Source organism: Salvelinus sp. IW2-2015, unplaced genomic scaffold (genome assembly GCF_002910315.2).
Source record: "Salvelinus sp. IW2-2015 unplaced genomic scaffold, ASM291031v2 Un_scaffold3603, whole genome shotgun sequence".
In the NCBI taxonomy this organism is placed as follows: Eukaryota; Metazoa; Chordata; class Actinopteri; order Salmoniformes; family Salmonidae; genus Salvelinus; species Salvelinus sp. IW2-2015.
The window spans coordinates 1-22,853 of NW_019944881.1; the positions used below are offsets into that span (position 1 = coordinate 1).

The window sequence follows — 22,853 nt, forward strand, 5'->3', positions numbered from 1 at the left end:
AAAAGACAGCAGGAGCACTGACCATGTCTGTGTGTGCCGTCCAGGCAAGGGACAGAAAGAGATAGGAACAAGTGCTGATGTCAGAGTCATACTCAAGATGTTACTCTGTGCAAGGGCTCTAATTTGGTGGCTGGCCCAGTTAAGGAGCCGTATTCATTTTCAAACAAGACCASGGCTGCCAGCACTGGCTCATGGTGGGCCTCTGGTGGTGGGTCATGTGGTGGGGTGCCCAGACAACTGGCTGCAGACATCTGTGGGGAGAGAGAGACATCTACTGTTTATCTACTGTTACTGTACCAATTCATAACATGTTTGGGTGGACGACTTATTRTATGTAGGCTTATCAAAGGCTCTTATGAAGATTGAATGCATGACAAGGTTGAAGGGTATTTATTAGTCACTTTCACGAGCTAATAAACATGACATGTTCCCCAGCGCAAAACACAGGATTTTTGTTAAGTTCAAAAGAGCAAAAATATGAATACACCCAAGGTTAATAACAATAGCTATTCAAACCGCTAAATGACTTYAATTGTTTTACTGACAACTATTTACCAATTTTGAGACAGAACTTCCTGTCACGGTACAGTACAATACAAAATAGCTAACGAACGAGCTAGCTACATGCAGTAAAAAGATCAATGGAACTCAAAACGTGTGGGATAGAACAAAGGACRCATTCATTGGCCCAAATTCAAAATCTTATCCAACAACGTGGATATTGGTCAAATCCGTCATAATTTGTGTTCCAACAGGACCACAAGGTGGTAACTAAAATCCGGGTTGGATATACTTGACTGTTTTCGCTGCATAATATTTAAAGTTCTCTTTCTCTGGGTTAGAAAATAAATCGGCTAAATGCTAACTCCAGTTCTTAGAAACTGGTAGCATAGCTAACGTTAGTCATATAGAAATAGTTTGTTTGGTGACGATGACATGAACAAGCTTTACGGTTTACATCCATGCAAGTATTGCTCCAATTTTTACCCCAACATGAGTGTCAAATACACAAAAACAGCCTTAATGTAGGCTAATTTGGATTGGCGGCAACGAGGAGATTCTGGATCTAGCTAAAATGATCACCCCCACGTGGCACATGCGTAGCGTTTTCATGGCATTTCCATTGTTTTAGTCGAACTCTTTACTACTTTAGATAGATAACTAACTGACGTTACCTGATCTAGTCAAGGGAAATACCTCCATTTGATAATCGTAACGCTTATCATTAATAGTTTCATTAATACAACTTACTGTAACAACTCATCCTGTTCCGCTCACCACCCTCAACTAGATTTGCGCACACTGACGACTTTCTGGACGTTTTTTTGTAATTTGATGTTTTATGCCACCTTGTGGACTGGAAGTCCATTAAATTAGAACACACCAGAGATCTGTATATAATGACGAGATCCCAAAGGCAGGAAGGCAGGCGCCAAGCTTTAGGTCCAAAACAAGCCCATGGAAACGCATTGGTCTTGTTTTGGACATATTTGGGTTCAGGGTCGCCTCTTCCTCTCTGCCAACACATTTTCTCTGCGCTGAACTTTTACCTTCGACCTCTGCTTGAAAAATGAAAGAAATGTAAATGCAATATTCGAGATAAAGGGTGTAAATAAAATATATAAATYGTTTTTTGGTAATCTTACTGAAATTGTATTTAAGTTCACCATATTACATTTTATATTTACTTCTGACCTCCAACGCCATGTTGTTCCTCCTACGCATGCGCAGGAGCGTAGAAGAGGTCGAATTGAAGAAGGTTCTTTTTTTTCTTTAATTAACGAAAGACAGCAAAATGCCATCGGACTATGATAAAGATGCGTATCCAGAGCCTCCCCGCCAGACTCCAGTCGTGGACAAGCAGACGACCCTTCCCAACCCAGCCCTGATTTTGACTAAACTCTTCTATTATTCTGTGGACCTCCCTGTCACCACATTCAGAGGTGAGCTAGCTAGCTAAGCTAACGTTTTGCCAAATATTTTTAACTAACCCATCTGTGGTGTTGCTAACACTAGCTAATGTTCATGGAGACAGACCATGGCATTAAACATTTATAATGATAATTGAGGATTTCAACTGTCAGATGTGCAGTTAAGAGAAATTGATTCAGTTAGCTACTAGGTCGCGTTAGCTGTCTAAACTAGCAAGTGTTGCGGTTATGCTTTCTAGCTAGGTAGCTATGTGTGTTGCAGTTTTAGTTCGTTTATTCAGGTGTAATGCATAATGTTGCATGCAGCGCAATGCACTTGACACTAGCTAGACACTACTCATTCAATTTCATATTACTGTAATTCAGGGTCTAGAAATGCATTCTAAACCTCTTTCCAGCAATTTCACTGACCTAACATTGGATAGCTATGTTAAAGCCAATGCTCCACATAGCTTTCACCAATCCTTTCATGTGAAATCAGTGAGCAATAGGACTCCTTAAGTACTTTGTACCACATGATCAACGAGGCAAATGTTGACATGCTCCCCTCATCTCTCAACAGAACTTGTGGAGGGTATCCACTCCGGCAACAAGTACAACTACTACCACCAGAAGTTCCCGCCGTGTCCCGAGCTGACCGAGTGCACAGAGGGAGACTACACCTGTTACTATGAGGCTGAGATGCAGTGGAGGAGAGATCAGTAAGTATTCCTCTTTCAAGCTCAGGGCCGCAGTGCCTCTCGCTTTACTTTCCTCCCAATGAAGGTCATTGATTACCTTGGAAGTACGTAGTCTGGTTTTCCAGTTGAAATAAAGGAAAGTGTGGAAAACCAGCAGACATTGTGTCCTCCAGAAGTTTGACACCCCTCTACACCAACTCTCATCATGAGGAAAAACCCATTGATTGGATTAAACGACAAGACATACTGTAACAAAAGGTAGGCCATCTTATCCATAGCGACTTAGTTAGTGCATTCATCTTAAGATGGCTAGGTGGGACAACCAGTTATAGTAAGTAATTTTCCCTCCAAAGTACCTATCAGCAAAGTCTGCTAGTAAGAGGGGGAAAAAGTCAAGTGCGAGTTCACGAAAGGCTTTCAACATCTGTTGTATGAAAAGTCTGAATCCGCATCAATCGGTTACCGTGAAGTTGACCTTTACATAGTTTGTCCAAGAGATTAATGTTCTGTGGTCAGATATGATAGACAGTTACAGGCTGATTGTGCGTTGCAAAATACATTTAGAAATCTATTATTTAATTATTGCACCAACGAGTGTCTGCGTTGCCAAGGCTAAAATAGAAATCAGTTTCTATTTCTAACGCAGATCAGAAGTCCTGCCTCTCCCATCTCCTCATTGGTTTATAGAAAGCAGGTACCCACGTGCCATCTCCTCATTGGTTATAACCCACGTGGGTGACAAAGACGAACGAGGTCAGTGGGCGGTAATGCACATAATTTATGAAAGTTGCCAATCGCAATTAAAGTCAAGAGAAGAAAAAGCCTGAAGGAAGAGAGATGATTAGAAACGATTCGGTTGACGTTTTTTATGTGTGGATTAATTGGCGGAGTAGAGGACCTTGTGCATTTCAGGTAAAAAACAACTCAATGTTTATATCCCAGGACAAATTAGTTAGCAACAGCAAGCTAGCTAAATAGGACAAATTAGCTAGCAAGTGCAAGCTAACTAGCTAAATTTCCATAAATGTTTAATGCTTTTTGACCTGTCCCCAAATTAACATATAATTGGTTCAGAGTTTTTTTGATATTTTTAACCTGTGTTTGGTGTGGGGTACAAAATACATTTTGCACGATGGCGCACATGGCGCACGCGCGCAGCCGTTTGGTTCCGTGTTACCCACTGCTTTTAACCATTCATCAGCATGTCCTGTCTAGTGAATTCACAACCACCCTACCCTTGACGCTAACAGCTGTCTGTTGTGTTCTCCCCCCCGCCAGTAAGGTGGACCAGGAGATCGTGAAGGTGGTCCAGGAGCGTCTGAGGGCCTGCCAGCAGAGAGGGTACCAGCTACCACCAGAACTGTTCCAAGGAGCTGCAGCAGTTTGCAGACGTGGCCAAGGCCTACCAGTCACGCTGTAAGTACCACTCACTTTAGTCATGCCTCAATTACAATTCAGGGTTGGAAATATGGCAGTAACACTGTTGATAGCATGTTCCAAGCATCTACGGGGCAAGAATGACAGCTAGGCCTATGCTTCGCTCRAACCTCCAACTTGCAACCACTGACAGCACCCGTCATTGAGTCTGTGCAGATGTGTTTTAATTTCTRAATAATACTGATGAAAAAAAATCTGAAAACTCATGCCAGAGAGAGATCAACAGACCCAAACCTGGAAAAATGAAGGTTACGTATGTAACCACGGTTATGTGAGCTATATGGATCACGCCAATATATTGGTATCACTCAGCAGCGGAGGGATACATCCGAGGTGAGGATTTACAGATGTACCCCCGTGTACACCTGTGTAACGGCTAGGGTCTGCCCCTATATATAGACCCCATGGCCGTGACATGTCATCTACATCATTTTTGAGAGCATGACTTGAGCACAACCTCAATACTAGTGCACCAAGAGCAGAACTGCCAGCACAACTGGTATGCCGCGGTTATAGCCGGCGCCCTAGCGTTCTGCATGGTGTTCTTTACATCCTCTTGTAGTTTTAACATGGAACATTGGTGCCGTTCAGTGGCTAATCCCACAGACTGAGGCGGTGCGGCCTCAGATGCCACAGAGTTCCCCGGCCTGAGACAGCAGGTCTGGTCTCGGGAAGTTGCCACGGTGTCCCAGACAACAGCGACAGGAGAAGGCTGAACCAGGGTCGTCTGGGCCAGTATGGGGCCACCAGAAGCAGACGATGCTCTGCCAACCTGGTCCTGTCCAGCACAGCCTGGATCAGGGGAAAAGGGGGGAATGCGTAAAGCTCCAGCCCTGGCCAATCGTGAGCCAGAGCATCCAAGCCCAGAGGCCCTGGTGGCTCCGACATGGAGTACTACAGGGGGCAGTGCGCATTGTCCAGGGAGGCAAACGGGTCCACCTGTGCCCTCCCGAACTTGTCCCACAGGTGCTGCACCACCTGGGGATGTAGGCTCTAGTCCCAAGGGGGTGGCCTCCCTTGAGAGCATATATTCTGCCACATTCAGGATGCCAGGTACGTGCGTTGCGTGTAGAGACGCTAGACGTCCCATAGCCCAGAGAAGGAGCTCCCGTGCCATAAGAGAGAGGTAGTGCGACCTTAGTCCACCCTGATGGTTGATGTAAGCCACCACTGTGGTGTTGTCCGTTCTCACCAGGACATGTCTTCCCTTCAGATGTGGAAGGAAAGACTGCAGGGCCAGCAGTACAGCTCTAGTGTATTGATGTGCCTGCTGCTCCAAGGATGTAGCCAACAGCCGCTGGCCGACCTGCCCTTAGTCACACACCCCCCCCCCAGCCGAATTGGGAGGAGTCTGTGCTGACCAGCTCCCGGCGGCACATCCTTAGCATCCCCACCCCACCTGAGAGAAAGGAGTGACAGCGCCACCTCACCAATGCCCTGAGGCACTGTGCGGTCACCCGCAGGTGACGGTGGCGCTTCGGGTGCAGCCGGTGGGAGTTGAACCACCGTTGAAGAGGCCAGAGATGGAGCAGGCCCAGGGGAATCAACAACGAAGCCGCCGTCAGCAAGCCTAACAGGCGTTTGCAGNGGGAGTTGAACCACCGTTGAAGAGGCCAGAGATGGAGCAGGCCCAGGGGAATCAACAACGAAGCCGCCGTCAGCAAGCCTAACAGGCGTTTGCAGGTTAGGACGGATACCATCCGCCCCTGMCGAAAGTRGTAGAGGAAAGATAAGATCGCCTGAACCCTTCTGGTGGGCAGGCATGCTCTCCTGAGGACTGAGCCCAGTTCCATGCAAATTACCCAGTACCTCGGCAAAAACAGGCAGACAAAAAAAAAAATGCAATGAGGTAATGGATTTGTGTTTTTATTTTTTACACCAAATGCAATATTACCTAGCAGTAAAAAAAAATTAAAAACAGCACCATATGATGGAGTAACTCCTTTAAGGAACTCCCAAAGTTATTGTCTCAATGTAGTGGAAGCCCACCATGATACTGGCCATGTGGCCAGCTACTCCAGGCTGCAAACAGCCAGTGAGTACCGGTATACTTCCACAACAGTGACTTACCAAGCGAACTTCAGAAAGTTTGTACCTCTAACCATACGGACATCCGCCGAGAAAATGAAAGAACGTGTGTTGCTGCCATGGGGTCTATATATAGGGGTGACCCCAGCCATGACACAGGTGTAYACGGCAGTAAATCTGTAAATCCTCACCTCGGAGGTATCCCTCCGCCGCGGAGTGATCCAATATAGTGAAACATAACRTCAGTTGTGTTCAGTAGTAAACATTTCGAAACGTAAGTGCTGCTGCCCAATTTTTTTCTCTCAATATAAATCATTTCATGACACCTCCCGGGAAGAAGTTCCTGCAGTGGAATGCAGAAATGTTAAGGCTGTGAGGCTACTGTTCCATTGCATTGTCAAACTGTTGTCCTTCCTCTGTTGTAGATGGGGATCTGGGAGCCTACGCCAGCTCAAGGAAATGTCTGATGAAGCAGAAAGACAGGATGATGGCGGCCGAGGCAAAAGCTTAAACAAGATAACCCCTAATCACTCTGTTCCAAGTCTCTCTCCTATGTATGAAATGTAGAGTAAATATGTGTATGGTTTTTGAAACAGAACCTGTCATGGATTTGTATTTTTTAGCTGTAGTAACAGACAACTTTTTGAATGAGCTGCATTTACCCTTGACTCCAGCAGTTTTTAGCCTTCTCCAGAACTCAAACCATTCTTGAATAGGAACTGTTGTGGTCTAGTCCCGCTGGGCTGCAAGTACACTGCCACAAGTATACTGAATCTCAATGTATTTGTATTTTTCTCAATGTATTTGATTGCGCGTCCCTGCTCCTCACTTGATCAAAACGCATTGGGGTCTGAGCGGAAAAGCCTTGAATATTCTCCTATTTCAAGGGGACACAGAATACAAGAAATCTGACTCGTTTGGGATTCATCTTGGTGAATTTAAGAAGTCCAACGTTGTGAAATGAGCAGCATATTTAAATCTACATGATAGCACATCTATCGAAGCCGGAGTTTTACCCACTGAACAGCAAGTCATTTTTAAGCAGTCAGTGTTCATTCTCTGATTCTAAAGAAAGCTGTTTGTCAATGAATTCAAAAATGGTTTCAGATTTTTTTTTTTTTTATCAAACCACTGGGCCAGTCACTCTTAAATAGTACCTGGCCAGCACAGCGGTGTTATACCACCTTCCCACTAATGTGATGGCAACCAGCACAGGTGTAACACGCGCTGACTAATGAGGTGACACCAATCAGCGTGCCCTATGTGCTAAAGAGATATACGTGCTGATGCTCGACCTTAAAACAAATGGAAAAAMCAAAGCTTGTAATGAGATATGCAGGAGCATTGGTGCTGTTGCTACATCAGTGCCTTCAGAAGGTATTCATACTGCGACTTATTCCACATTGTTAMAGCCTGAATTTAAACGTTTTTCTCACCCATTTACACGTAGTGCCCCATAATGAAAACATGTTTTAAAAATAAATACATCGCTTACATAAGATATACCATGGCTACGTGCTGTTATCACGACGCAACGCAGTGCCTGGATACAGCTCTTAGCCRTGGTATATTGGACATATACCCAAGGCGCCTTATTACTATTAAACTGGTTACCAACCATGGTATACATTACGATATACCACAATTGTCAGATTGAACTCGTTTATAGTACGGTAAAATCCACTTCAGCAGTTAATCTTTCTGGGTATGTCTAAGAGCTTTGCACAATATTTGCAAATTCTTAAATTATTCAAGCCCTGTCTATTGATCATTGCTTGACAGCCAGTCAAGTCTTGCCAGAGATTTAACTCACTGAGGCCACCCAGGAACATTGGTCTCGGCAAACTAATATTTGGCCTTGTTTTAGGTGATTGTCCTGCCAAAATGTGAATTTGTCTGTCAAAAGCAGACAAGTTCTCTAGGATTTAGCCTGTGTTAATTTTTATCCTAAAAACCGACAAATGACAAGCATACCCATAACATGATGCACCCAGTGGTGTTGGATTTGCCCCAAAAGTCACCTCAGCWATTTTTTTGGCAGTTTTACTCATGCCCTACTACAAACATGCATGTTTTGCAATATTTTTGTATATATATATATATATTCTGTACATGCTTTCTTTTCAGTCAATTAGTTTAGTATTATGGAGTAACTTCATTGCCGCAGCCATTAACKTCACCATTGGCCTCAAGGTGAAATTGCGGTTCCGTCCTCTCCAGCAACCAAGGCAGGACGACTATCTTTGCAGTGACTGCGTGTATTGAAACAGCCAAAGTGTAATTAGAAACTTAAATCGTGCGGCAAGGGATATTCAACGTCCGCTTTTTATTTTAAGCCACCTAACAGTTGCCCCCTGTGAGGCATTGGAAAATCTCCCCGGTCTTTGAATTCGCTTGAAATTCACCACCTTAACTTACAAAATCTGTTGGTTACAGCAATAAGGTAGTCCTTCAAAACTCATGTTAAACACTCACTGCACTCAAGTCCATGCAACTTGTTAAGTATATTTTTTGCWTACTTATTCAAGACCTACCAGATTTTGTATTTGCAAAGACATCTAGCAATACCATGGGGTGTTGTGTGTAGGTCAGTGGCAATCATTTTAATATTCCGACTATTATTACCAGTACGAATTTGCGGAACAGCCGCAACTAAGCCAGAGGAATCTAAATCTTAACCTAGGAGGTTAATTAATTGCACCCACCYTGTCTCCAAGGTCTAAATCAATATGATTTATAGGGAAGACTGGGTGTTAAGTGCAGTGCTGGTTAAATCCAGATTTGAAGGAGGGAACTAAACCCTTGAAGTCCTCATTACCTGAATTAACCATGGTGTCAAAATGCCCAAAATAGTTTGATCTTACTGTCACATGATCTAGCCATCAGCATCTTGATTCATCACACAATATTATAACATCAGTTTTAGAAGACAGTAATGTTGTTAAACCCTTTATTTAATCCACTGTACAAAAGTGTTTAGGAGGATGCCGGGACAGCTGCGGCCGTCCTCTGCACAGACACCCTGGTGTGGGTCTTGGCCAGGTGATCAGTGAACTCCTGCAGGACACAAAATTGACACTTTCACACATTCAAGTTCCTTAAGTGTCAATAACATACTTAACCAAGTTAGAATTTGTGAATAAGAACCAGGTCTGTTAGTGTTTATTAATATATCACAGCAACACAGATCTAGACTGCCCATTTGTACATTAGCTCTATCATGTCGCGCTACAGTTGTGTTGTTGCAGTTGATCGAATTGAAAGGATTTGGTGAGCACCTCTCACAGACAACCACAATAATTACTGTATGCCTCCTTCAGTAACCCATTCACTTTTGAGACGATGAACGGGCAATACAAAGGCAACATTATCTTTGCTCCCACCTTACAATGAAACACAGAAAAGGGCTTTATAAACCCAATCCATTATCGTGAATGTGGAGGGCATCAAGGCTTTAGAACTGACCTGGTAAGGAGACTTGGTGAAGACTGTCTCCTTCCACAGATCAGGGGTCAGGTAGCTGTAGGTCTTGGAGATGGCATCAAAGGTAGCCTTGGCTGTAAAGACACAAACTTAGTATTAATTCACTTTTATGTACCCGACTATGCTAATGTAGTGACCGGGGCTGGATGTTGAGCACAGAAAAGGGGAACAGAAGAGACTATTAGGAAGTCTTTCTGCCGTGCATTACCATACTCATTAGTTTATCTCCCGATTAACGACAACTATACCACTTATGGGGTAAGCTGAGCAGAGCTAGGAGGGGGATGCGACTGCACTGATAATACCCATTAAAACACCATTGAAAATGAGTCAAACACAGCATAGGTTTCTTACCGAAGTTGCCTAGTGTGGCAGTGCAGCCCCTGGCCGAGGTGTAGCAATCGTCAATACCAGCCATCGTGAGCAGCTTCTTGGGCACAGGGGCAGACACAATGCCAGTACCACGGGGCGCGGGGATCAGACGCACCAGGACTGAGCCACAACGACCAGTCACCTTGCATGGCACGGTGTGGGGCTTGCCGATCTTGTTCCCCCAGTATCCTCTCCTCACAGGCACGATGGACAGCTTTGCCAGGATGATGGCTCCTCGAATGGCAGTGGCCACCTCCTTGGAGCACTTCACCCCCAGGCCCACATGGCCGTTGTAGTCACCAATGGCAACAAAGGCCTTGAACCTGGTGCGCTGGCCAGCCCTGGTCTGCTTCTGGACAGGCATAATCTTCAGCACCTCATCTTTCAACGAGGACCCCAGGAAGAAGTCAATGATCTCAGACTCCTATAACGTGGTAAAACACTTTCAGAAAAGGCAGGATGGAAACAAAACGTTTAAACGCATCATATGAGTGAACTGCTCATAGTGCTTTTAGTTTAAGAACATGTATAGCTATGGAAACCATTAAGTTGTAATTTACCTTGATGGGCAGGGAGTAGAGATAGATCTCCTCCAGAGACTTGATCTTCATGTCCTTAACAAGGCGGCCCAGCTTGGTCACTGGCACCCACTGAAGAAAAGCAGTTATATTAACATATTGTTTACATTTAGTAGACAGTAAACAAATCGACTTAGTGGCACATGAGAACAGTGTTTCTCACACAAGTGGGAATCAAACCCAACACTAAAAACACCATGCTCCCAACTGAGCCACAGGACCACCAACTATTAGTTGTCTGAGATATACCTATAACCTTGCCATGGAAGAGACACAGCAGGGCCTCAAACCGTCTCAGTTCTCTCTAGCAGACACTACAGGAAAGAACTAAGCCACTCCAGGCCAAGCCTTGCTGACAAAGGTCTGCAGAATCAACTTGTGTAGGGTTTCAAAGTTGCTGACTAAGCATCACTTGAATTATGAATTAACATAAACCCAACATATTGCACATGCAACGTCACTCAGGCCAGTTTAGTCTCCATTCGTGATCGCCTTCATTGTGACCAGAAAGAAAAACAAGGGCTCAAGGATGTCAACTCACTTCCTTGTCCTCGGACTTSCCGCCCCTGGCACCGCGTCCACGACCGCGACCACGGCCTCTACCGCGTCCACGACCACGACCCCGGTCGCCACTGCCAAAACCTCCACGGAAACCTCCRCGTTCTCCACCGGCGTTGTCCGCCATTTGCTGTTGAGAAAGGAGTAAAAGTCAGAATAAGAAACGATGAGCTACCTAAACTCACGTCACCAAGGCCCAATCAACAGCATGGCTCGTGGAATTGTTCTAGGCGCACTGGCTAGCGAATGAAATATTATAGGATAAAAACCGAACGTAATGAACGGCGTCACATCGTTAGGGTTTTTGAACGATACATTTACATAATGTACAGTAAACATAACGAGTACCACATCGATATTTTGTATTGTAGCCATGTGCGCTAACTAAGAACTGGTGTTACATAAGTCATTCACAACTATCATTAATTGCCTAAACATTTTTCAATTTGGTTCTAAATCAACTGTTATCAGTTCAAGCTAAGGATTTCTGCCATCAAACAGTGAAGTCTGTAAAGAGATCACAGAGATGCTTGTGGATTTCATTGAATAAGAATTGTTCGACATGTTACTTACGTGYTCTGTATAACAGGAAGAAGACCTTAGTCTGGTTCCGTTTGTATTTATATGAGGGCAAACCTCGCGATATTTTCTACACCCTGTAATCTGTATGATAAAACTTCTGGATTCTATTTGATATTTTGAAATATACTGACTTCTATGCATACAAATATCGGAGTTGTATTATGTCTTATTATGGAATTGCATGTTGCTGTGGTTGGTGAGCTCTGTTCCATATGGAATATATAAATAGTTGCATTTGGTTTATTATAGCCAGAAAGGGCCAACATTGGACCTCCTGGAAGTAACATTTCATGCAAACAGATAAAACATTTGTTTTTATTTGTCACATGTAGAATGTGCATATACATAATCATATAACACAACAAATCACAMAGGTTAAAGGTTGCTGACTTTATTTATAAAATATATCATCCTTTACAAATCAAAATGTTAAAGGACACAGTACAAAATTGTTCTAACTTTATACATTTTCAAATGAAATATGAAGTTTCATTATCAACACACCCTCAAAGCAATTATGACTAAATGTGCTATTTGATGCAGTCCATCCCTGAAAATTCAATTTCCACAGGTCTTTCATACTTGGTGCTAGGAATAAAATAAAATCTGCATAGTCCTAAACAGTTCAAGTGCCAGAGATAATTGTGTGTGTGAGTCATTTTTATAAATACATTGCATCAGGACTCAGGAGCTGCTGTTACTGCTACTGAAACTCCCACTGGTTTGACCCAGGTCCTCCTCTTCCACCTCCTCCAGTTCGTCCATGACCTCCAGGCTCTCACAGATCAGGCCGATCTGCCTCTTCATGTCGGCCATGGTGCTCTGCATCCTCCTCATCTTCCTTTGGAGGGCTGCTGCGATGGCCCGGTGGTTCCTCTGCCTGGCCTCGTACTCATGCCTCAGCTGCCTGTAGCAGTTGTGCTTGGCCTGGGTGCGGTGGGACAGCACGGTGCCACAGCCCATGTGGCAGGGTTGGCTCCAGTGYTCACAGTGCCTGGCGTGGGCATCCAGGTCCCTGCGGAGGAGCTGGGCACGGCAGCCCTGGTAGGGGCAGGGAATGAGCTCGAACAGGCAGCTCATGCTGTGGCAGTACTGCTCTGACAGGGCTAAGGTATGCGGGCAGCCACGGATCTTGTTTTTACACTGGGGGAAAAGATGGTGGAGAGAAGGGCAGAGGTCAAAGGGTAAGGAGTACAGTGCATTCAGAAAGTATTCAGACCCCTTGGCATTTTCCACATTTTGTTACATTACAGCCTTATTCTAAATTGATTAAATTATTTTTTTTCCCCTCATCAACCTACACACAATACCCCATAATGACAAAGCAAAAACATGTTTTTCAAAATGTTGGCAAATTTATAATAAAAATAAATAAATATCACATCTACATAAGTATTCAGACCATTTACTTAGTTGAAGCACTTTCGGTAGCAATTACAGCATCAAGCCTTCTTGGGTAGGACACTACACGCTTGGCACACCTGTATTTGGGGAGTTTCTCCCATTCTTCTCTAAAGATCCTCTCAAGCTCTGTCAGGTTGGATGGGGAGCGTCGCTGCRCAGCGATCTTTGATCGGGTTCAAGTCCGGGCTCTGGCTGGGCCACTCAAGGAAATTTAGAGACTTGTTCCAAAGCCACTTCTGTGTTGTCTTGGCTGTGTGCTTAGGGTCGTTGTCCTGTTGGAAGGTGAACCWTCTCCCCACTCTGAGGTCCTGAGCGCTCTGGAGTAGGTTTTCATCAGGTATCTCTGCACTTTGCTCCGTTCATCTTTCCTGACTAGTCTCCTAGTCCCTGCTGCTGAAAAACATCCCCACAGCATGATGCTGCCACCACCATGCTTCACCATAGGGATGGTGCCAGGTTACCTCCAGACGTGAAGCTTGGCATTCAGACCAAAGAGTTCAATCTTCGTTTAATCAGACCATGGGATCTTGTTCTTCATTACCTTTAGGTGTCGTTGAGCAAACTCCAAGCGGGCTGTCATGTGCCCTTTTCTGAGGAGTGGCTTCTGTCTGGTAACTACCATAAAGGTATGATTGTTGGAGTGCTGCAGAGATGGTTGTCCTTCTGGAAGGTTCACCCATCTCCACAGAGGAACTCTAGAGCTCTGTCAGAGTGACCATCGGGTTCTTGGTCACCTCCCTGAACAAGGCCCTTCTCCCCTGATTGCTCAGTTTGGCCGGGCGGGCAGCTCTAGGAAGAGTCTAGGGGGTTCCAAACTTCTTCCATTTAAGAATGATCTAGGCCACTGTGTTCTTGGGGACCTTCAATGCTGCAGAAATGTTTTGGTACCCTTCCCCAGATCTGTGCCTTGACACAATCCTGTCTTGGAGCTCTACGGACAATTCCTTCGACCTCATGGCTTGGTTTTTGCTCTGACATGCCCTGTCAACTGTGGGACCTTATATAGACAGGTGTGTGCCTTTCCAAATCATGTCCAATCAATTGAATTTACCACAGGTGGAATCCAWTCACATTGTAGAAACATCTCAAGGAKGATCAATGGAAACAGGATGCTCCTGATCTCAATTTGGTCAAAGTGTAATTATAAGACCCACATCTGGTGACTTTTCAGTCACTTTTTATTTAACAAAGCGTTTGTTACATATTTAATGCCAGCTTTTAACAAGAGTATCTGATGCTCCATTAATACTTACTGTAAACCAAGTTAGCATGTGCTAATCTTGTGTGCCAGACTGTCRGAGTATATGCAATATTCAGAGGCACACGCATCTGGCTCTATGAGATTAAACATGAACACACCCATGGGGCAAGTAAGCAGAAGTTTGCTGCAAGAGATTAGGTTGCTCCAAGTGTGTGTTYTTTCTCTAACAAAACATTTACATTTCTTTACCTTGATCTTTAGGCGACCGATCACCTTGCTTAGCTTGAACATCACAAATATCAAGCTCTGGTTGACAGGCTTCCTGCAGCAGGGGCAGGTCTGCTGTCTGCACCTCAAGAACAATAATGAATCATCTTCACTCACAAATTGTCATCATCGGTTTAAATTTAGGCTACAGTAGAATAATAACCTATTTCTTACTATAGTAACAAATATACTAATAACTATTACTATAGGCCTATACTACGACAATGTAAATTTGAGACATTTTGGGACAGTTTCCCTGACATAGATTAAACCTATAGTATTGGACTATGAAGCTATTTCAATGGAGAAACTGTCTGGGAAACTGTCTCTTCATCCAACCATGATCYATGGACGCAATAATGTTTGCTTGTGATGAGGCACAGGCAGTACCTCTTCAGCCATTGTAAAATGCATTTCTTGCAGAAGATGTGGTGGCATGCAGCTCTTACTGGGCACCTGAGGACCCCCTGGCAAATGGTGCAGATCAGGTCACAGTCTGGGGTCTCTACGAACAGCTCCACATCATGACCCCCACTCTGCGAAGACATGTCCGGGTCGGCCTGAACACAACAGTTACAGAAAAGTGTCTTTACTTTATTTATACTTTATATTGATAGGTTCTTCTTCTTCTTTTTTTACGCAAAATGCATTTCACAGATTATTTTATCCAGAGCACCAAAGTGCACTGAGACTAGAGCAGAATAAAGAAGTATGTATGTTACAATRTGAGAAAGTATATAAWTCTGGTTTGTAATGATGCATATTTACCCTAAAGAAAGGGCCACCACCAGCCCATAATAATGTCAACAATTCAGTGTCACCCATGAGCAGTGACAATAGACTTCTTCTGGAACGTCATAATATGAGACAGACCTTGTGACTAAAAAAAACAGTTCTGTTTATTCTCATAACTAGGAATAACAGGAAATAATTAAGAACGTTTTAAATGTTCAGCTTGTCATGACTGATTAAAAAATAAGTGTGTTTTTAACCCCCACCCCATACAATCTTTTCTGTAGTGGCTTTCAGAGCGCAAGTATATTTTGGTAGTGGCTCAGTTTTTAAACATAAGGAAAAGGGAATGTCTGCCCCGCAAACATCACAATATGACAAATGCCGTTCAATCTTTGTAAAGAGTTATAAATCAAAACGAATAGTAAAACAACATAGCCATGAAATAATACAAAAAAATGATATTATAACAGAAAATATTTGATAAATAATTTACACCTATTGTCAATAGCATACTCAACCTTTGATTACTCAAGTTAMAAATATAGTTATTAAGTTATTTACTCACCATAATAATCACCTCTGTTCAGCAAGTATCCATTCCTGTTGTCTATTAACGTATCATACACACTCATGTAAGCAACTCAGAGAACACACACACAGATGAACATTCCTGTCGTAACATAAGAGAGTGACCATGCGCACTGACACATTCAAAAACCTCTCAATTATATAAAGCACGGAACTGTGGTAAATTGTAATAGGCCGTGTCGTTTCCCTCCTGTTCTAGCACCAGTCGTCAATCCCCTAGCTGTGAATGAGAACWTTTTGTCGTTTTGAATAGGTGTTTACTCTCTAGTATCATCTCTTCACGATTGTATTGTCACCGGTTACAGGTGTGGGACATTTGGCAGTTTGTTCATCATATTATTTGTATTACATCAATGAAATGCACCCTATGTATACATTTATATTCAGTATATTTGTATCTTTCTGCGTATGGTGCAGAAAACACATAGAATATAAAATGGTTTAACATTTATCGATTTTTTYCCTCCGGGAATTTCTTACTGCAAAGAAGCCCAAACGTTCGGCTGTGATTTCTAGCCAATCACCCTGTCGTGCTTTTTTCCCCCAAGCTCGCTGTCATATGACGTACAATGTGAGAGACCGAAAGCCACCTCTTGAACAACACATGTGGGGATTTTGTTGATCGGAGCTAATGAATTCTAACAACAAGTGATCGAAATCAGTTCATCTGTCTTTAAACTGCAAAATTGTGGGGGTTTACCCACGTCTTCCAAAGCAAGATGGCAAAAAGCAATCTCCAGTTCAAGACCAAGTAAGTCGAACGCACTTCACGTGGATAACTAGCTAGCTAGATAGCTAACGCTGGGCAAATCTTAGCTATCTTCTTGCTAAATTACCGTTGTTTTTTCTTCTTCATGTAGCTATGCTGTTTCCAGCACTATCGAACCATTCTACAAGGGAGGAAAAGTACAGGTATGTTATCACTGATAGTTACCTCCCTCTGTAAAACAGTTAGCTAGCCAACTACCCAACGTTACTGTAGCTATAATTAACTAGCTATACCGTTGACAGATGTGTTATGGTATTTCAATATGTTTTCCTTCGTTACAGATCAGTAAAGATGAGAAATTCATATTTTGTACGTGTGGCACACGTGTCAACGTCTTGCAAATCGTTACAGGGAAGATTGTTCACAGTATTGAACAGGTGAGACTGTCTCGCTTTCTCTCTCTCTCTCAACACTCGTGTGCAGCTAGTTCAAACATTAATGTCTGTGCAGATTCTMATTTCCGTCACTTTTGTAATTGCAGGATGATCAGGAGGACATTACATCATTCGCCCTCAGCCTTGATGATGAGGTAAAACATTTGACATAATATAATGGGCTGTTCCAGACCTACGGCTGCATTTACAYAGGCMGCCCAGTTCTGATCTTTTGCCCAATTGGTCGAAAAAGATCTGATCAGATTGGTCAAGAAACCAATTTWCTCAAAAAAATATCAGAATTGTGCTGCCTGTGTAAACACAGCCTTAGTGTCACACTCAGTACTTAGTTTGACTACCTTAAGGCATCAGCATGCTTCAGTTCGGCTGCCGCCTTTTTCATGAAAACAAGTCGTCACTCTTTGAATGACTAGACTTTCTTGAAGAATCCCTACTCTTGACTGATCATCGAGGAAGGGCTGTAAGACTTCGCCTCCGAACTTCAGCTTGYCTCCAGAAAAAATGTGTGCCCGAACAGCCCAAATAAAAGACAACTGAAGTGCAAAACGAACAAAAACGTCACACACATGTTGTCATAATATATGCACAAACTCTACCAAAGTGTTTCAGCTGGGAAGCATGTGGACACCTTTATTCCCCTCTTCCCTTCATCCCTTACTTCCCCCTTTCTCCTCCCTCCCCCTTTTTCTCCATCCATTCCTCCTTCCCTCCCCAGATCCTGGTAACAGCCAGCAAGGCTCTGCTGCTGAAGCAATGGGACTGGAAGCAGGCCCAGTGCACGCGCTCCTGGAGGGCCATCCACAATGTGCCCATTGCCAGCATGACCTTTGACCCCACCTCCACRCTCCTGGCCACAGGTGAGCGGATCGACCTCATAGGATAACTTCCCACACCCATCATACCCTAGCCTGGTCCCAGATCTGTCCCACACCCATCATACCCTAGCCTGGTCTGTGCAGATGATGTAAATTGTTTTAATTTCAGAATAATCGTGCTGAAAGAAACCACGGATGCCAGTTGGCAAGAAAGCACWTACAGATCTGGTACCAGGCTCTATCTTGTAACAGTGTTAATTTTGGCAATCTTTTAGAGGATTTTAGTCATTTTGACAAAAATATAATTGTCTTAGTTACATTTTACCATTTGAATAATATTAATGATAGTCTAATTATTGTCAAAAGAACTAAAACAGTGTGCCATTTTAGTCCACTAAATGCCCTTTCATTTTGTCACATCACATTTGAATTGCCTCATAAACCTATAGTAAACATAAATCACTGACTTCTATGTTAACAAACATACACAGCCTTGTCCTACCAACATTTTTCTGTATGAACGTCATTCTCTTCCAACAGCAGAAAAATGACAAACATAAGTATAGACAGTGCCTTCGGAAAGTATTCAGACCCTTGACTTTTTACGTTACAGCCTTATTCTAAAATGGATTAAATTGTTTTTATTCCTCAATCTACACACAATACCACATAATGACAAAGCAAAAACGGGTTTAGAAATTTTTGCAAATGTATTAAAAATACAAAACTGAACTATTCCATATTCATAAGTATTCAGACCTTTACTCAGTATTTTGTTGAAGCATTTTGGCAGCGATTACAGTGTCTGGTCTTCTTGGGTATGACGCTTCAAGCTTTGCACACCGGTATTTGGGGAGTTTCTCCCATTGTTCTCTGCAGATCCTCTCAAGCTCGGTCAGTTGGGGTGGGGGCGTTGCTGCACAGCTTTTTTCAGGTCTCTTCAGAGATGTTAGATCAGGTTCAAGTCTGGGCTCTGGTTGGGCCACTCAAGGACATTCAGAGACTTGTCCCAAAGCCACTCCTGTGTTGTCTTGGCTGTGCTCTAAGGTTGTTGTCCTGTTGGAAGGCGAACCTTCGTCCCAGTCTGAGGTCCTGAGCGCTCTGGAGCAGGTTTTCATCAAGGATCTCCTGTACTTTGCTCCGTTCATCTTGCCTTGATCCTGAATAGTCTCCCAGTCCCTGCCACTGAAAAACATCTCCACAGCATGATGCTGCCACCACCATGCTTCACAGTAGGGATGGTGCCAGGTTTCCTCCAGCGTGACGCTTGGCATTCAGGCCAAAGAGTTGAACCTTGGTTTCATCAGACCAGAGAATCTTGTTTCTGATGGTCTGAGAGTCCTTTAGGTCCTTTTGGCAAACTCCAAGCGGGCTGTCGTGTGCCTTTTAGTGAGGAGTGGCTTCCGTTTGGACATTACATAATGGCCTGATTGGTGGAGTGCTGCAGAGATGGTTGTCCTTCTGGAAGGTTCTCTCATCTCCACAGAACTCTGGAGCTCTTTCAGAGTGACCACCGGTTCTTGGTCACCTCCCTGACCAGCGCCTTCTCCCCGGTTGCTCAGTTTGGCCGGGCGGCGCAGCTCTAGGAAGAGTCTTGGTGGTTTCAAACTTCTTCCATTTAAGAATGATCTAGGCCACTGTGTTCTTGGGGACCTTCAATGCTGCAGAAATGTTTTGGTACCCTTCCCCAGATCTGTGCCTCGACACAATCCTGTCTTGGAGCTCTACGGACAATTCCTTCGACCTCATGGCTTGGTTTTTGCTCTGACATGCCTGTCAACTGTGGGACCTTATATAGACAGGGTGTGCCTTTCCAAATCATGTCCAATCAATTGAATTTACCACAGGTGGACTCCAATCAAGTTGTAGAAACATCTCAAGGATGATCAATGGAAACAGGATGCGCTTACGTGCAATTTCGAGTCTCATTGCAAATGGTCTGAGTACTTATGTAAATAAGGTCTTTCTGTTTTAATAAATTAGCAAACAGTTCTAACCTTTTTCGCTTTGTCATCATGGGGTAATGTGTGTATATTGTTGAGATGTTTTATTTAGTCATTTTTAGAATAAGGCTATAACGTAACAAAATGTGGAGAAAGTCAAGGATCTAACACTTGCCGAATGCACTGTATAACAATTATTTGGCCATGTAAATTCCTAATTTAGCCTACATAGCTATTGTTTTGTATGTAATGTGCAATCAGACACACACAAGCGCAGAGAGAGAAAAGAGTAGCACCATCTAGCTAAAATTGATTGAGAGTTTTTCAGTGATACGCACAGTCTCTCCAAAGCTCTTGTCCAGTTCACTTAGTAGTCCGATTTTTAGTCACAGAGAGAATTTAGTCTCGTTTTAGTCAACTGAAATAAAAAATCATTTTCCATGGATTATTTTTCTGGGTCTATTTAGTCAGTTATAGTCTCGCCAATTGCCACTGAAAAATAGGTGTTTGACATATTTTAGTCACTATTTTTGTTGATGAAATTACCATGCCTGAGTACCTACCTGTTATACCAAACAACAGCTCAATCAAATGCTCCCACTTTAAATGGGTACGCTGAGATTACACCTTGTACTTCCTGTCTGTAATATGAGTCTGTCATCCTGTTGGTGTGTAGGAGGCTGTGATGGCACCATAAAGCTGTGGACGTGGTGAAGCAGTACTGTACGCACAACCTGAAGGGCTCCTCTGGGGTCGTACAGTAAGTTACTGACCACCTCTTTACTCTGATCTGAACTGCTGATCTAGGACCAGTTTAGCCTTTCAGATCATGAATAAGATCACATGGATGGGGGGGGACCTGATCCTGGATCAGCACTCCTACTCTGATACGCTTTATGAATACTTGCGCGGGTCAATTTATCTCATGGTTTATAAATGAGATCTATTCCTCAGAAACTGGTCAAACCTTGTAGATGTAGGTGCCTTCGATAAGTTGATACATTGACAACAAGACATTACTTAAATCTAGTTGCTAGTTTGACGTGTGGAAATTAATATTGAATATTATGATTCAGCATGTTTGAGGGATCAGTTAAATCAAGGCGAGCCACATAATTGTTAATCTTAATTATATAATGAGTAGTTTTTATGATGCAATGTGGTTTGTAGATCAGTGATTAAGCACAGTCCGACTGCAATGATCTCAAACACTCACGTTGTCCTCCTCCTGCCCTGCAGCCTGGTGGAGTTCCACCCAGACATAAGTCTACTGCAGCTCTTCTCCTCAGCGTCAGACTGTGGCATCAGGATGTGGGACTGCGCTCCAGCCAGTGTCTGTGCGTGCTGCAGAGCCACTACAGCCCTGTCACCTCCCTGGCCTTCACCCCCGATGGAGCCTCCATGGTCAGGTACTGTAAACATCAGTCAAGCGGTTTCTTTTATGCAGCTCTTTTACATCAACAGTTGTTAGAAAGAGCTCTACAGTAGAGCAGACTGAGATCTAACCTGCTGTACTGTAGGACAGCTGAGCTGACTGGCATGCTCCTACCACTCTCTGGCTAGGTTTCTATTCACTGTTTGTTTTTTTGAAAGTTTACATAGTAAATAGATGAGACAATTGCCTGCTAGGGTGCCTTTCCATTTAACTATCTTGTGTTGATTTAAAACAACTGGACGTAATGATGTCAAACCAAAAAAGTACCTTCGGAATTATTCGGCAATCTTCATTTATTTGAAAAAACACGTTTCCATAATTGTTTGCAATAAAGAAAAATCCATCCCAGTTAAAATTATATATTTTAAGAAAATGTCTCATATCTGCCGTTTCTATTATATATGTCGCAATAATATATATTTTTTCGACATTGCTGCTGCTGAATAACCTGGTCAATAGAAACCTGCCTTCTGACACTTATCATACCTAGGCTGGTCTCAAGATCTGTTTGTGTTGCTCCAACTCCTATGGACCTCTGCAGATCATGTATATTGTTTAATTTCTGAAGAATTGTGCTGAAAGAAACCAAACAGCACTTACAGATCTGGTACCAGGCTATACCTAGTACCTACCTATCATAGCAAAACAACATGGTGAGCTATTGGTGCAGTGTTGTCCAAGATATTCAATTCATGGTCAATTTAGTGTTTGGAACTACTCAGACCAGTGTTCCAAACCTTTCCATTCCGGGGACCATCAAATCACCATCAAAGCTCTTGAGGACCTCCATTCGTGGAGTCACAGAGATTTTTTTTTCATAAAATATTTTGCTGGTCAAATTTAGCCTATTTGATCACAAATGTAACCATCAAAGGCCTGTTATAAAAATGTAAAAGGCTTTGTGAAAAGTAATGTCAAATTGCATATAATCGCATTAATAATCCCATGAATACTCCCAACTGTTATTATAAAAAATAATATTTATTTATTTATTTTGCGGCTCGCCTGCAGTACCCGCGGACCACAGGTTAAAAAACCATAGCTTTAGACCTCATCACAGCTGATCAGTTCATTTCGAGCTTGCTGAATGTTGGATGCTTGTTTGGTTGCAGCTCTGGCAGGGACAAGATCTGCACAGTGTGGGATCTGAAGAGCAGGACTGCCAGGAGACAGTGCCCGTCTATGAGGTACTCTCATACTCTACTTTCTTCCAGAAGTTGTTTTAGAATGGCTTTTGCAACTAAAAGTTGATTGGTGTATCATCAGCCTAATTGCATGAAATGCGTTGCTTCCCTCGCCAGGCTGTGGAGTGTGTTGTGCTGCTCCCTGAGGACGAAGATTTCTCTGAGATCGGGGTGAAAACTAAAGAGATCCACTTCATCACAGCAGGCAGCAAAGGTATGTGCTTACAGTCCCGCTCCTGGGTGAAGTTCCCCCTAGGTACAGATCTAGGATCAACTTCCTTAACCATTAGTGGGGAAAATGCAAAGCTGACTCAGATCAGTGTCTAGGGGCACTTCTCCTTACTCCAACAATCCCCAGGCAAGATGGTGAGGAGTCTGCCCACCAATATAGCTAGATAATACTGAATGAGACTAGTGTAAGTTTGCCGCCAATCAGAGATGATCATAATTTTATAGTTAGCCAGAACA

General features: G+C 43.3%; 4 protein-coding genes and 1 non-coding gene across 9 annotated transcripts; 2 read left to right on the plus strand and 3 right to left on the minus strand.

The window, feature by feature from the left end:
• The first annotated feature begins 1,707 nt into the window (after positions 1–1,707).
• LOC112076163 (NADH dehydrogenase [ubiquinone] 1 beta subcomplex subunit 10-like) lies at positions 1,708–7,084 on the plus strand. The gene is given in 5 exon segments (XM_024143033.2): positions 1,708–1,943; positions 2,494–2,632; positions 3,890–3,940; positions 3,942–4,027; positions 6,502–7,084. Coding segments are annotated over 5 exon segments (510 nt in total). The 5' UTR covers positions 1,708–1,795; the 3' UTR covers positions 6,588–7,084.
• A 1,928-nt stretch (positions 7,085–9,012) lies between these two features.
• On the minus strand, positions 9,013–11,640 carry rps2 (ribosomal protein S2). Its single transcript, XM_024143034.2, has 5 exons — positions 11,051–11,640; positions 10,492–10,581; positions 9,914–10,355; positions 9,542–9,633; positions 9,013–9,133 (listed from the first exon to the last, which is right to left on the minus strand). The coding sequence occupies exons 1-5, from the start codon at positions 11,192–11,194 to the stop codon at positions 9,053–9,055; spliced, it is 849 nt and encodes a 282-aa protein (XP_023998802.1). The 5' UTR covers positions 11,195–11,640; the 3' UTR covers positions 9,013–9,052.
• Positions 10,742–10,878, minus strand: LOC112076171 (small nucleolar RNA SNORA9). Its single transcript, XR_002895122.1, has one exon. It is a non-coding gene; the product is annotated as a small nucleolar RNA SNORA9 (small nucleolar RNA).
• A 552-nt stretch (positions 11,641–12,192) lies between the features above and the next one.
• On the minus strand, positions 12,193–16,040 carry LOC112076166 (RING finger protein 151). Of its 5 annotated transcripts, none has more exons than XM_070441209.1 (4): positions 15,822–16,040; positions 14,912–15,081; positions 14,504–14,600; positions 12,193–12,792 (listed from the first exon to the last, which is right to left on the minus strand). In XM_070441209.1, the coding sequence occupies exons 1-4, from the start codon at positions 15,822–15,824 to the stop codon at positions 12,334–12,336; spliced, it is 729 nt and encodes a 242-aa protein (XP_070297310.1). In that variant the 5' UTR covers positions 15,825–16,040; the 3' UTR covers positions 12,193–12,333. The 5 variants fall into 5 exon arrangements, with proteins under 5 accessions (XP_070297310.1, XP_023998805.1, XP_023998804.1 ...); XM_024143037.2 differs by having other exon boundaries at positions 14,504–14,606; positions 15,822–15,958; XM_024143036.2 differs by lacking the exon at positions 15,822–16,040 and adding an exon at positions 15,290–15,401.
• Positions 16,041–16,356: 316 nt separating this feature from the next.
• LOC112076167 (transducin beta-like protein 3) lies at positions 16,357–22,592 on the plus strand. Its single transcript, XM_024143038.2, has 9 exons — positions 16,357–16,595; positions 16,705–16,756; positions 16,895–16,990; positions 17,095–17,142; positions 17,724–17,865; positions 20,443–20,526; positions 21,006–21,175; positions 22,314–22,388; positions 22,503–22,592. Exons 1-6 carry the CDS (start codon positions 16,564–16,566, stop codon positions 20,478–20,480), a joined length of 408 nt encoding a protein of 135 aa, XP_023998806.1. The 5' UTR covers positions 16,357–16,563; the 3' UTR covers positions 20,481–20,526; positions 21,006–21,175; positions 22,314–22,388; positions 22,503–22,592.
• Positions 22,593–22,853: the final 261 nt, after the last annotated feature.